The sequence below is a fragment of the Labrus mixtus genome, chromosome 24, assembly GCF_963584025.1.
Source record: "Labrus mixtus chromosome 24, fLabMix1.1, whole genome shotgun sequence".
Lineage (NCBI taxonomy): Eukaryota > Metazoa > Chordata > Actinopteri > Labriformes > Labridae > Labrus > Labrus mixtus.
The window spans coordinates 5,441,569-5,456,626 of NC_083635.1; the positions used below are offsets into that span (position 1 = coordinate 5,441,569).

At 38.1% G+C, this 15,058-nt stretch overlaps 1 protein-coding gene, 1 long non-coding RNA gene and 1 pseudogene across 2 annotated transcripts; all 3 read right to left on the bottom strand.

Annotated features, from left to right (window-relative positions):
• Positions 1 to 2,097, bottom strand: LOC132959788 (uncharacterized). Its single transcript, XR_009667098.1, has 3 exons — positions 2,080 to 2,097; positions 1,715 to 1,814; positions 1 to 57 (listed from the first exon to the last, which is right to left on the bottom strand). It is a non-coding gene; the product is annotated as an uncharacterized LOC132959788 (long non-coding RNA).
• An 8,029-nt stretch (positions 2,098 to 10,126) lies between these two features.
• LOC132959839 (signal transducer and activator of transcription 1-like) lies at positions 10,127 to 10,907 on the bottom strand. The gene is made up of 3 exons (XM_061033065.1): positions 10,835 to 10,907; positions 10,651 to 10,747; positions 10,127 to 10,257 (listed from the first exon to the last, which is right to left on the bottom strand). Exons 1-3 carry the CDS (start codon positions 10,900 to 10,902, stop codon positions 10,168 to 10,170), a joined length of 255 nt encoding a protein of 84 aa, XP_060889048.1. The 5' UTR covers positions 10,903 to 10,907; the 3' UTR covers positions 10,127 to 10,167.
• Positions 10,908 to 13,090: 2,183 nt separating this feature from the next.
• Positions 13,091 to 13,707, bottom strand: LOC132959582 (signal transducer and activator of transcription 1-alpha/beta-like; annotated as a pseudogene).
• Between the last annotated feature and the right edge of the window lie 1,351 nt (positions 13,708 to 15,058).

Here is a 15,058-nt window from a genome sequence, read left to right on the forward strand (position 1 = left end):
GTCCATCTTCTGCTCCTTGAGTTTGTCAGCCAGACTCTGTTGGTTGATCTCATCATCCTGTGAATTATTACAAGAAAAGGACATCAAGTAATAATAATTAAATGAATAATAATAATTGAGAAAATGAAAGTATTTGTATTTAGTTTGAATCTTTAAGCAGGTTGTCTTCTAATGTTGTGTCTTGTCTTTGACTTTAGTCTATTCTTGTCTTCCAGCTGTTTGTACAGGTTGCTGATGTCCTCCTTGTATTTGCTCCGCTCGTGGCAACAATATTATTTGACTTTTCTTTCACAAAGGTAAGAAGTATTTTCAGTTGAAAAAAACAGTTAGTTCATTTAAAATGAGTAATGTATCAGAATGTATCATTTACTTTTCACGTATTGTACAATCCTGTAAATGAGCCATAGATGCTCCTAAAGTAAAAGTCTGTGATATTCTGTGATCACAGACTGTGATATTATCAATGAACTTAATATTATGTTTGAATGTTAATGGAGCACATAAGGTAGGTGAAGAAGACTTATGAGCATATGAAAGCAACCTTTTTAACTTTTAAATCTTTCCTTTTAATTTATGTGTTTAATCTGAACTATCTCAATGAGCTGTAAAATGTACTCGTATCAAATATTTTAATCCTAATCAAAAAAAGCAGTTCAATGAAATTAATCATTTCAATTAAATCAATAAAAAGGTTTGTGGTATTTTCATTAAGAAAACCAAAGGAAAATAAACTAATTAAATTGATTAAAAGTTTGAAAAGGAAAATGAAGGAAAAGGTCTACAGTAAAAATGCAGCTTTAATATAAATAATTTAGCAAACAATGATGTAAGACTCTAATTAAAGTTAAAGGTTTAAAATAAATGCATTATATCGTTTATAAATCACTTTATATAGAGAGGGCGCCCTCTGGTGGTCAGTTGTTGGTTACTGCACTTAAATAATAAATGAATCAGACTGCTGTTTCTTTGAGTAAGTTAAATACAGAAGGCTGGATGAAGAGATTGTTGTCTTAGTTTACCTGTTAGCTTTTTTGGTTACTTGTTAGCTGTTGTTTTATTTACCTTTTAGCTGTTGTCTTGGTTACTTGTTAGCTGTTGTTTTATTTACCTTTTAGCTGTTGTCTAGTCTTTAATGTTTGTTGTTTTTATCTTTCAGCTGTAGTTTTGTTTAGTTATAGATTTAGTTTAAAGTTGTATTGTCCGTTTTCTTTGATTTGTGTGTTGGATGAAACTTACTTAACTTACTAAATATAATGTACTAAATATAATGTACTTACTATAATTTACTTAATAACTTTTTTTTTTAAATGACATACTAACCTAAATTCATTAATGGTCCATTGTTCATGACATAATATTTTATTTATTATATATACATATGGTCAATCATATATTAGGATAATATGGTTCAAAGTTAAAAGGAGCATCAGTGAAGTCACTAGAGACACTGTTTACATGATATGTGAATAAATATGTGATAAAAGAAACTATTTATGTAGAAATGTCACTGTCTGCCTCTCCTCTCTCTGGATCTAGGTCATTGCTGAGTCCAGCCAGTGAGGCTCCAAACCTCCATGGAAATGTGAACAAAATGAGAGAAGATGCCGGTTTGAGGCGAACACACACAGACTGCACTGATGGTGAGAACTGGACGCAGATATCCATTTTAAAACCTGCAGGTTAGCGTGTGTTTTGGGTGCGAGCTGAACTGTACCTGTAGGTCTGTCTTGATGAGCGAGGCTCCTGCTTGGACCAGATAATGACAGATAGTTCTTTGACACAGGGACGCAGCTCGGTGAAGGACCGTCTCCCCCCTGGTCAACAGAAGAGAGAGAGAGAGAGACAACATCACCCGAGGAACAGACATCAACGGTGTCCGCTGCTTCTTTTGGTGTCTTGTGTTTATGATGGCACATATATCATCACATATAGACCGAACAGAGATCAGAGCACAGATACAGACACAGCATCATCATCTACACTCCGTTAACATTTAAATAAAGTGTTTAGCATTTTAAAAACCTCATGGTTTCAGTTCAATGTTAGATGTTTTCAAGCACAAATATAATCTGTACTTACTGCAGTTTTTCTGTAACGACTAAAAACTACTTAAAAGGCAGGGTTGGTGATTTTCTCCAGATCCACTTTTTAAGATTGTGGTTGAAATTGTCTTTTGGTCCTGACAATGAAAGCAATGAGCTGAGGTCTGCTTCTGGGTGCAGACGGAGCACTGAGGGAATACTACTTTTAGAAAATGATCAACCCTGCCTTTAACCCAGACAAGACTCTCTCTTACCTGCTTTTAGTAAAGTGTCTTGAGATAACATTTGTATTGAGTTGGCGCTCTACAAAATAAAGATTGATTGAACTGACTTATTGTTTTACAAGCCTGTCATTGAAAGTTTCCCATTTATTCAAACACTAGAATACAGAAAGAAAAAAACTACATATTCCTATTTTGAATAAAACTACATGAAAAGAACCCACATACATTCATTAATGGTAAATAAAACAACTACTAAGGATTCTTTTAATGAGCTACATCTGGTTATTTGGTATACTCTTAAAGGTACAGGTAAAGGTACTGCTACAGGAAGTGACTGTTCAAACAGGAAGTGCCCTGCCTATAAAGGAAGCAGGAAGTTGAGGGTTCCTTCTTTAATCTTCAAGACTGCACACAGCAGGCAGCAACAGAAATGTAAGTTCCTTCACTTTACTTAAGTTAAGGTTTAGCATGTAGCTTAACATTAGCCTTGTTATAATTTGTTGCGTATTGCATCTGATTGATGTAACATAACATGTGGCTTAGCATTAGCATGTAGCTTAGCATTAGTAACAACTAGGCTTTCTTTTGTCCTGTATTAGTTTATTGTTTATTGTAGAACTTTGGTCATGACTAAACTAAATGTTCTTGTGTCTTGTAGTTTTCACTCCTTCTTCAATCTGGTGAATAAATGAAAAGAGGAGTTTGTCTGACTGTCAACCTACGTGCACCAAACAGGTGGAGGACTGTACACACACCTGTGGAGGATGTAGAGGACCATCTCTTTACTTCCTGCACTGGCAGCGTGATGACGTCACCTGCAGCCGGACGAGTCGAGTGACGTGAGGTCGGCTCCCTTCAGGTGGTGCGGTGGCTCCCTCCTTCAGGTCCGGCGGCTCCCTTCTGGTGCGGTGGCTCCCTTCTGGTGCGGTGGCTCCCTTCAGGTGCGGCGGTGGCTCCCTTCAGGTGCGGCGGCGGCTCCCTCCTTCAGGTGCGGCGGCGGCTCCCTCCTTCCTCCAGGTGCGGTGGCTCCCTCCTTCAGGTGCGGCGGTGGCTCCCTCCTTCAGGTGCGGCGGCTCCCTTCAGGTGGTGCGGTGGCTCCCTCCTCCAGGTGCGGTGGCTCCCTCCTTCAGGTGCGACGGTGGCTCCCTCCTCCAGGTGCGGTGGCTCCCTCCTTCGGGTGGTGCGGCGGCTCCCTTCAGGTGGTGCGGTGGCTCCCTCCTTCGGGTGGTGCGGCGGCTCCCTTCGGGTGGTGCGGCGGCTCCCTCCTCCGGGTGGTGCGGTGTGAAGGTCTGAAACTGTCACTCACCTTCTTTAAGTCTTTGTTCTTCACACACTCAACCAGCAGCTCTACAGAGAGAATGTTAAAAATGTTTGATTTGCATTTTAATTAAAAATAGAAACTGTTTTAAGTTTGTTCAAGCTGTTTCAATCGTCTTGTTTAATGTAAATGATTTTCTATTAGGAAACATGCTTATTGCTTAATGTTAACTTTCATTCATCAGTCCATTTTTATTCACTTATCTCCAAATCACAAAAAAAGTTATCTCCAGACACTTTACAATAACAAACATTTGGTACGTTTAAACTAATTGTGATGTGTTTTTTGTTTAAAACACTTTTAGGGGCAGCCTGACCAAAGCAAGACGAAGAGCTGTTAACATGTATGCTACACCACGCTGCCTCACCTGCTTCAACATCTGGTGAGTATTTTTCTTGGTTATTGTTTTTATTATAACTGTTTGAGTCACAGTCATATTCTTTTAAATTTTAATTTGACACTCTCCTTGATGTAGATGTAGTGATTCTTTTGACCTAATTAAATGATTAAAAATTAGTATCAGAATGGCCCGTTTACTTCTCACGTATTGTACAATCCTAGCTGTAAATGACCCATAGATGCAACCTGAACTGAACTTTAAACCCTGATGTCTTTGTTTCTTGTGTCTGATATTCCAGGTGTTTCCTCGCTCTGAGAACTCTGATCTGTGCTGCAGCTGGAAGGATTTTCTTTGGATTAAAGTTTACCTGTTTAGTTAAAAGTTTTATTGTCTGTTTTCTTTCATTTGCAGTTTTCTCTTAAATCACTTTAATAAATGTTTAAGTCTTAATGTGTTGTCAGCATCTTTAATTCCTGATATTTGTTTTGTAGTAGTTGTTTCCTCCTTTGTCACACACAGCTGTGAACTTGTTTGAATATATTTTATTATAAAATTTAATGTAATTAAAGACTACAATAAACATGTTTCCTCAAACAGACATGAAACCTGTAAACTACTATAAATAAAACAGCTGGCAGATAACCAGAGTCTGATCACAGATGTAACACCTCTCTCTCCTCCACAGGTACAGAAGTCACTCTGATGCAGAATGAACACAGCAGTAGTTTTATTACAATAAAATATTGAACAGACATGAACTGTGTTTTTTCTATACATCAGCACAATACAATAAGGCGTCACAGACGTCCAGATTGGGTAGGAGCTCAATGCTTTCTTAATGTTGTTTTATTATGTTCCAGGTTTAGGTCGTATAGATGTTTAGACTCAGTTATTTTAATCATTTCATCCTTTTTGGAGTGGATGATCATCAGGTGTTTAATGAAATACTACATTTTTATTATCCTTATTTAATTAAACACCTGATGTTCCTCCACTACAAAAAGGATGAAATTATTAAAATAACTGAGTCTAAACATCTATAAAGACCTAAAACCTGGAACATAATAAAACAACATTAAGAAAGCATTGAGTCTCCTACCTGAGCAGGAAGACGGCCACTGACGCGGGATCCTCCTGGAAGACGTCGACAGGTGTTCCTGTTGGAGAAGAAAAACTCATTTTAGTTCATCAAGTTAATAAAACTCAGAATGTTTGTGATTATACAACATTGTGATGATTGGAATAAACCTGAGTTTCATCATTCACTGTAAATTATCTGTGTTTAACTTCACTTTAAGGCTTTTGTATGAGACCGAAGCAAACTTAAATTCAAAGTTTAAATGTAGAATATAATATAGAAACATTAAGTATAATGTCTTAAGAAACATCTTTACCATACATTAACTGTCACAAGAACAAAAACTCTAATTAAAGTTAAAGGTTTAAAATAAATACATTATATCGTTTATAAATCACTTTATATAGAGAGGGCGCCCTCTGGTGGTTAGTTGTTGGTTACTGCACTTAATAAATTAATCAGACTGCTGTTTCCTTGAGTAAATTAAACACAGAAAGCTGGATTAAGAGATTTTACATTTTAAATTAAATAAATGAAGTTTATTCATATTACTTTATCAAGATGAACATTTAATCTCTGAGCTCTGTGAACAGTAATGTTTAGAAATTCATTTGACCTCGGATTAACTAATTTACATATTAGTCAATAAACTTAAATTGAGGTTATTGTTTTATTTCAACTCTTCAATCTAATATTAGTTTAAATTATAAGTTTTGTTTTAAAAGTGGCTTTACTTTTACCCGGTGTTTAAACAATTAGTTTAACAGGAGAAAACAAGTTCAAAAGTTACCTTCATAATATTGATAAATGTTATCATCATCTTACTTTGAAGATGTTTCCGCTTAACAAACATTTAGCATGAGCATTAGCCCACGTGTTAGCATTAGCATACAGCCTCACGTGTTTCTATTTTGTGTCTTTTCACACAAAACTTTGAATGACTCACTGAGTATCTAGACTTCATCTTTCCTTCCCCGGCTCATTCTTCTTCCGCCGCTTTGATCGACAGCCAGGCTGCCCGCGGTCCGCACCGCTTACCTGGTCGAAACAATGATATACACACCTGAGAACACCTGAACACACCTGGGCGTGATTACCGGAAGCTTCAACCGGAAGTGTCGCGGAAAGTTTCTATGGAAGAAATGAAAAAGTTATAAATAAGAGGACACATAAACAAGACTAAGTCAAAAATCAAATGTTTTATTGATAAAAAATATTTCTTAATGTAATTTACTTGTTTTTATGTTTTTTTAAACTTTGAACTCTTGGTAACCAAGCAACATGACGAAGTCAAACTCGGGTCACCATGGTAACTAACTGCATTCGTTAGCAGGGGACGAAGCTAACCTGTTTTCCGGTCTTTAGGACACTGACTGAATTCTTACCCACAGATAAATTCACTGCTTAATGATGTTTACCTCCAGTTTCTCTCTTCCTTTCCCTCTCGTTCTCCAAAGTGTCTAAGAAGCAGATAAATGAAGACACGGGATGAGTGAAAACTTTGTACGGAAGCTCCGAAGTTAGTTTGAGATACTAATGTGTAAAGATGGAGTTTAAAGGTGAAACTGCGCCCTCCTGTGGTCACTCTGTGAATTACTGCATTTGGATTTTTCCTTTTCACCTTTCTTGTTCTAGATACAACAAATTCAAACTGCTTTCTTTGTTTTATTTCTTTATAAATAAATATGACTTGACTTAATCACAGATAACATATTTTTTTTAATGCTTTTTTAAAAAAATATTTTTTTTAATTATAAAGCAACTGTTTACTGCTTATGTTAACTAAAATCCATTGTCTGTTAATCACACATGCATGTTAGTCTCTCAAAGAATCTGAAGTGTAACTTCATTGATTGCATATTCTTGTGTACGTTGGAGCATTTCACTACTGAGGAAGAAAGCAGATTGTGTTCCCATGACATATTAGGCAATATATTTTTCTTATTTTCTTATTAGTGGTAGATAATTAAAGACTACAATAAACAAGTTTCCTCAAAATCAAAGAAAACAGACAATGAAAGCTGTAAACTACTATAACTAAATAAAACACAGCTGGCAGATAAGGGTTTTTGTTTTGAATCCATGTCTTTTTAAGCCTTTTCTGCCTCGTAATTATCGGGCAAAAATATAAATTCTTTGACTTCCAAGCAGAGTGAATGTAATCACTCAAATGTGTCTAGAAGGTGACTGGTTACTGCACTGACCTGTATCTAACTTAAAAGTAGTGAGGGTCTTTACCACACCTCTAAGAGCAGATAAAATGATCATCAGAGTTCAACCACTGACGAAACAAAGACACTGAAAGAGAGTACAGAAAGAAGACTTGGATGAAATGAAGAAACTTCTCAGCTGACAGTTTTGGTCTCACTCCAAGTCTGCACTCAGAAAGAAGAAAAGCAGAGCAGAATTGATTTGCTTTCTTCAGAAGAGGAAAAAGAAAAGAGAGTGTTGCTTACAATCAGAGGACAGGTTATTCTGTCTTAGTCTGTCTTAGACAGACCCCTTTAAAAGACAGACTAAAGGGGTTTCACACTTGCAGAAAACTCCTGATATTTGCAGGAGGAGCTGTATGTGTGAATGCAAACGCACAAATTTTTCGTTTGGACTTCACCCAGAGTTTCTCCTGCCAGTACCCTACTGTAGTATTCTTTTCAACAGTTAGTCAGAGTGAGCTGATGTGAGAACGCAGCAGAATATTATCTGGAATATTCACCTCGGGCCAATGGGAGGGGGAGTGACGTTTATATCCTGTGACTGCTGCTCGACCACAGACTGTCTGCACGCCACCTCTACCATCTCCGTGCTCTAATGCACCTGCTGCTGCATGTTTCCTGTTCTCCAGTTTGTTCTTCTCCACTCTTTAGTTCAGATTGTGATTCTGTTCAACTACACGTAGCATTGATATAAAGACAAATATTCTCATTATAGCATCGTATACCTCAGGAGACCCCTCGCCGCCCCCCCTCCTGTCTGACAGTTGTAGTCCCCAGCTGTGAGGTGGATATGTGAACAACCAGACCAGGAGAATCTCCGGAGCAGTCGTCCTGAAATGATCTAGATATTTTCAGGAGTGCAGATGTGAAAACGACTTAAATTCACGTCTTTGCATGTAGAACAGATAAATTCATGCAACTGGAGTACATGTTTAGATTTTTATACTTTCTGATTAATATTTTGTAACATATTGACCTGAAATCAACCCAAAACTCACAGGACATGAATGAAAACCCCACTCTTCCTGTTTACTGATAACAAAAGCCATTCAATTGATTAACTGTGAAGAACAGGACGTCATAAAAAAACAATAAGCCTTTAATCCAAGTTAGCGAACCAGAACACTTGGATACGTGTGAAACGACTTTCTCAAGAAACAATCCCAGGAAGACAGCCGTCTGCCGAGTTAATCAACACGTTGAACGAACTGCCTTAACCAATATAATCCATTTCTGTTATAAAAAGAATTTCGGTTCAATCCCTGAATCGGATATATGTATCCATGACATCAAGACTAACACTTTCATACAAGTTAGATTCCGCTACGATCATCTATGACGAACTTAGATATTGAGAAACTAAATCACATTACCTGATGAACTCTACTTGAATCTTACGTGGAGCACTACTGCCCCCTAGTGGAAAGAGCGGAGGAAGTACGATAGTTACTATGTGATTTTGTCCTAGTTATACATTTTGTATTTTAAGATATGATATTATACCCTTCATACTATATTAATGTGTGTTTGAATGTTGAATGGTATAATGCTGATTTCATTCCCATACAGGCGGAAATCGTCTAACTGTCTTCAGGTTGGACGTAATGTCTATTTCATTGCATAATTGTCTGAAATGTTTACTGCCGGAAATAATCCTACATACGAATATTGACATGGTGATGATCATATGATCAAAGTTCTTATTTATGCTCTTAATAAGTAAAGAACTCGGAGTGGATTGAAATAAAGTAAACATCGGAGGCGGGTTAGATATTAGGCCCCGCCCCCTCGGAAAGTCATCCCCTGGATAAAGTGGCTCGTCTCTCGACAGCGCACGCTTTTTTCTCTCGCTTTTCTCTCGTTTTTCTTTGTAAATTTTCCTCGTAACTTCTTCTTCTAAACTCTCTTAGACGTCTCTTGTTAAATCCTTGTTTCAAACCACTTTGTTTCTTCAAGTTTTGCCGACGCGAAACTCTTTGAATTTAAGTCCGGATTCGCAGAACCTGCAGAACTCGAATCCAACTTAAACCAACCCTGATTCTTAAAGCCCGCATTCTAAGGTTTTTCTTACAGCCTAAGAGCTTTTTCCTTTTTTTGAAGTATTGATCATTCGTCTTCCAGAACATTATTTTTTTCTATCCTCACATTTGACTACAAGAGACCATTCAAGTCAAGTGAGGATCAACGAGCGTCCATCCTGACGAACGTTAATTAAGACTCTTTGAGCCGCTGAGAGAAGGACCCACGGACAACTGCTTGGACCGCTGTGTTTTTCTTCAAACCCATCTCACTCCGACCGGACCTGCTACGGCGGTTATTGTGGGCCACCGGCATTCCTGATCCGAAAGAACTCGACGGGAAGTCTTGGTACCATTCGGCGGAGTTCAATTGAACACTACGTCTCAGTAAGGAAGCGTTCTGATTATGAGATTGGGTTGTTGAGTCAAGCTTGTGGTATCCGAATCAAAGCCTCAGAGTCAACTTTCACCAAATTTATTAAGTTCCCTTTTTATTTTTATTTCTCAAACTCCCACTTCGTTAAATCCCTCAAACAATATAGTTAAACTCCAAACTTGACATAAGGACCTCACCATGGCAACTTAAACAATTCAATATTATTATTCAAGTTATATCACTGTCGTAATTATACTGATATTACTTATGTATTTCCTTTAAATTCTTCTGTTCATCATTTTTCTTTATTAAACTTTCATATAAACTTTCAATACTTTGTCTGTGTAATTTTATGGTTTTTACTGCTTGAGAATTCATCCCAATGATATGAGACCGATTTATAGATTCATTAATTACTACAAGTAATATTAGTTTCCTTACTTAACAAGGATGGTGCCCCGAGTTATATATATATAAATATTACAAGTAGATACGCTACAATTTCTTTCTCTGTATGTTAGATGTCATGCATGCAACAACACATAAAGAAAATGACACTTAAGCTGATGCACTATTCAGTGTAGAGCAACAAACTGAGGCTGCCTCTACCTGAACATCAAGCTCTTCAAATCCAAGCAGATTGTTGGTCTGAGCAGAGCAAGAGGAAGAAAAAACACACAGCAAAACTTAGCTCCCATTACTGGCCAAACCCCATAAAAACATCTCCAAATTTAAGCTTTGGTTACTGGTTTGCGACACGACAATACTTGAAGCAACTGCATTTAAGATCAATGAGGACAAAATAACAGATAAATACAGACAGAGTAAAGCTGGGTTTAAATTTCTACACATCTGCCGGTTCATCTCAGATGGACATATCATGCAGTTTACTCGTCTACAATCATCTGAGGTGTTGTTTCTTTACAGGTGATGAATTAACAGAAATCTTCACCTGTAAAAAAAACCCTGTGCAGACTGTCAACAGCAGTATTTAAAGAGGTGCTCACAGAAGCTGGTTCAGCAGCTTATCAAAATACTCACCACAGCATCAATGTCTCTGGGGCCGACTAACTGTGACAAAGCCCTGTAGTCATCAGGAGACATGGGCAACATGTTGTCCTGCAGTCTGGACGGATGTCTGAACAGAAAGCAAATCCGAGTTAAATCTGCTCAATGCATTACCAATAACATATTTTGTGTTTAAAAAGTGACATTCTCTGCTCACACTTCAGAGACAGAAATGAGCTCTGTCTTCATGTAGCTGCTCCTCTCTGGATTGTTCTCCACATCCATGGGCTCCTGAGCTAAAAGTCAAATAAACACAGATTCAGCATTTGGTCCCCAATAAGCATTAAATAAACGTGCAGTTTGCAATAAGATACTTTGCTGAAATTACAGGTAATAAAAAACCTCTCATCAGCTCGTTTGTATAAAAGGTTGAATGTTTTTACGGCACCTGCAGATTGTTAGTTTAATAAACACTCTTAAAAGAAGCATTAATACTTGAAATGTAAGACAGCATCATATTTTATAAACAGATCATATGGTTTTACTGTGGAACCAGAACACTGGAGCTGGACATGTGAGACTTACTCTCTGTGTGTGCGGAGCGGGTTCGGATGTTCTCGGCAGCCATCACTTTGTAGGTACGGATGATGTCGAGCAGAGAGACGGCTGACAGCTCCTTCTTCGTGTACGGCTCCACAGAGTGAAAGAGAGAGAGAGGGAGTAGGAAACTGTTCTTCAATTTAAATATCAGAAAATGTCAGATACTGAGCGGAAAGTTTTGGGGGTAGCACAGCACGACCTATCTGGGCATATTGTATGTTTCTGGTTTAATGCTGGTGCTAAAGGGAGATATCTACTGGATCAAAGAGTCTCACATTCTTCCTTTACATAAGACATGAACAGCATCAGTCCTTCACTCACTGCAAAGGTCGTATTCCATCCAGGTAAAGGTGATGGCTCCCTCTCTGCTGCTCTCACTGAACCTGAGCAGGAAGGTCCCGGGACACTTATCACTGAGCAGAGCCTTCTCCCTCTCCTTACTGATGAAGCCCATGATGGAGCTGCACACACACACACACACACACACACACACACACACACACACACACACACACACACACACACACACACACACACACACACACACACACACACACACACACACACACACACACACACACACACACACACACACACACACACACACACACACACACACACACACACACACACGTATCTATAGCAGGATTTTGTCCAGTACCAGAAGCTCACTGCAGGGGATTTATGTATGAAAGTCTGTAGTCTAATCTAAAGTCTGTCACATTGATAGATGAAGCAGACACACTCGTCGATCGTCTAAAAACGATCCTTTGTCTTTTTAAAGTACAGACTCCTCCATGGGTTCCCCTGCAGCTGCAGCCCGGACTCTCCGACTGTCAGCACTCTCTGCCCGGACTTTACCAGCAGCTCGAGTCGCTCCAGACCTCCGACACAGGAGCCACTTACTGCAGGTACATTTCCATCTCTACTGAACTCTATTCACTTTAACTTGTTGTAAACTCTGAAGTGGTCCATTATTTCAGTTTGTACGCTGAAAAAACAACACCCAAATGAAACTTCACTGTCAGCAAGAACAAAAGCAGCCTTTGTTTTCTCTGACTAGTTTGTGGCCTTTTTCACAGAGAATGATTTCAGTTGAATTATTCAAAAGTAATTGATTTTATTAACTGCTCAGACTGACTCTCTGATCTCCGCTCAGTGTAATTATCACATAAAGTTACTTTTAGTTTAATATTTGGTAGTAGTAAAACTAGAAATAGTATAGATTTTAATGTAGTGAAATATTGATTCAATTAGTTTAAGGGTTAAAAAAAGTCTAAATTATTTTTCCTGATATGTTTTATATCAGGAGACTTGGCAGGTAGAATAACTGTGTTTTTAAAAGTGTAAAAGTATTTCTCTTCCCTGCACATGTTTCTGGTAAATTCATTCATTTACACATTGTAGAGATGTTGTTACTTCTACTTAAGTTTACACTTTTCATTCTACACACTGACTTGGTTTTTCTAGGATGTACAGAAGAGATTGTACGGGCCCATCTGGCGCTCCAGGTTCGGTCCGTTTGACATCGTTAATGTGGCGACTCCAGAGCTCATAGCTCACGTAATCCGACAGGAGGGTCGGCATCCAGTTAACATTTACTTATGTGCTTTGAATATTTTACTCACTGATATTCATTCAACCTTTATTTATACTCGAAAGATCATTGAGGGGCAACCCTCATTTACAATGACATCGAGTAACTACAGAAATCATTTAAAACAGACATTAAATCAAAAATAAAAACAGGGGACAGATAATAGAAGACTGCTAAAATCAGTCTACAAAAGGCTAAAATGTACTAAGATAATTAAGAGTACAAAACTGCAATAAAAAAACACACTTATGCAAAACAGTTACAAACAGAGGTTGGGAGGCTTAAAATCAGGTTTCTAAAATGTCCAAAAGGTAAGAGTTCATTTCCCTCAAGAAGATGCTGTATGTTGTTCCATGAGTCCGGTGCAGAATAAGAAAAAGCAGATTTTCCCAGTTCCGATCTGACTCGAGGAACATTCAACAGTAAACGTCTTGAGGAACGTGTCTGGTAACGCCCAGTCGAGAGATGGATAAGTTCTGTCAAAATGTGACCATTACATGACAGGGGGTATTATAAATGTTCTAACCTGTAGGTTCCTCTTAATCTTGCGGATGTTGTGTTGTAGCAGGAAGTTGTTTTCCAGGGCGAAGCGGCTATGTTGGTCGTCGAGCTGAGCCAGGAGGTCGTGGAACTGAACTGTGGCTAAGGAATCCTGCATCGCCATTGTGTCCCTGAAGAGGCACGGAGCACAAGACAAATGAGGCTCTGATCTCTATTCTTGTAAAGTAAAAACTTTTGTTCTACTTTACAAAAAACCCCTCTCACCAGTCGATGCTCTCCATCTACTTGCTCAGGTATTGCCTGATGTCCATGGGGAACGAGTCATCGTAAAGCTGGTCCACCTGCTCCAGGTACTTGCAGTACAGCATCTGAAGCTGGTTCCACTGCGCCATCTTCTGGTGAACAAAAGCAGATTCATTCAGTGTTAAGAGCTCGGACTTAAAGGTTTGTTTAGGTACATTCCTTTTTTAAAAAGGTTGAATAAAAAGTAGAACTCAGAGGAAAAATAATAATCTGTGTGAACTCTAAAATAAAGAAACTATTTAAAGTTTACGCAATGTCTGAAATTATGATTAAGTAGTAATGTTATTGTTGCTATTCAAGATATTTCTCAACATGATAAATATTAGAGAACTGATGTTGCATTAAGTTTTAGCTTCTCACTTTGTGATCTTAAAATAAAGAAATAATGCAACAATTTGATAATCATATCTGTTTCCCGTCCTTCAGGTTGAAAATGAAAGGAAAGGAGTCAGGTTGAATGAACTCTTGAGGTTAAAGATATCTTATTAGAACGAGCAACTCAACTAAGTGAAAGGCTGTCATGGTAAGTTTCCTCACTGCCCCTAGCAACAGTCACTGCAGCACAAATCTCACCTGAACTTACCTGAGCAATCTAATTTAAGTAAACAAAATATCATCCAGAAATCTTTTTTAAACAGAATTCCTCTATATCACTATAATAACTAACACTATAGAACAAAAGACACCGAACTATCATAATTTGTATTGGTGAGTGCAGTCTACATGTGATTCACCTGCTGTAATAATTAGGACATTAGATACAGGTGTGCAGGTAATAACTCATTTTTGGACTTCCAATGGGTGGTAAGGGATAAACCACTATGAAAAACTTACATTTTGCTTTAAATAATTACTAGTCGAGATAGCTAACAAACCGACTTTAAATAGGTATCTTTAACTCCTTTATCGTTTGAAATTATCAACTTTTAGCACCAAGTTTAACTCGTCATTTTTAGTCAGTGACAGTGCATCCTATTACGACCACGAACAGCAGATTTAGTCAGAATATTGTCATAGCGGGAGATAATATGTGAATAAACCTACCTTTAGGTCAGAGGAAACGTGAAAATATCTGACAGAACAAGTATTTTTATTTCCTAAAAAGGAAATTGTACAGCTTCTTTACCAAGCAGCTCCTCAGCCTTCTTTCGGTGTTGTGTACTGTACTTTAAAGTACAGCTGTGCAGAAACAGCGTAAGCCAATCATCGCTTAGGATCAACAACATGAGCCCGCCCTTTCATTTTCAACAGCCAATGAGAACGACGGACAGTGACTATTCTGTCAGTTAGCAAGCTCACCCTGATACCATTAACAAAGCGTGTGTTTTTTCATGAAAATACTCAGTATATGTGCAAGATGAAGGAATAAACACTTGTTCTTATGTGCTTAATTGACTCAAAGGAAACTGTCGCTTGTGGACGTCCTGTTCCAACAGCAGA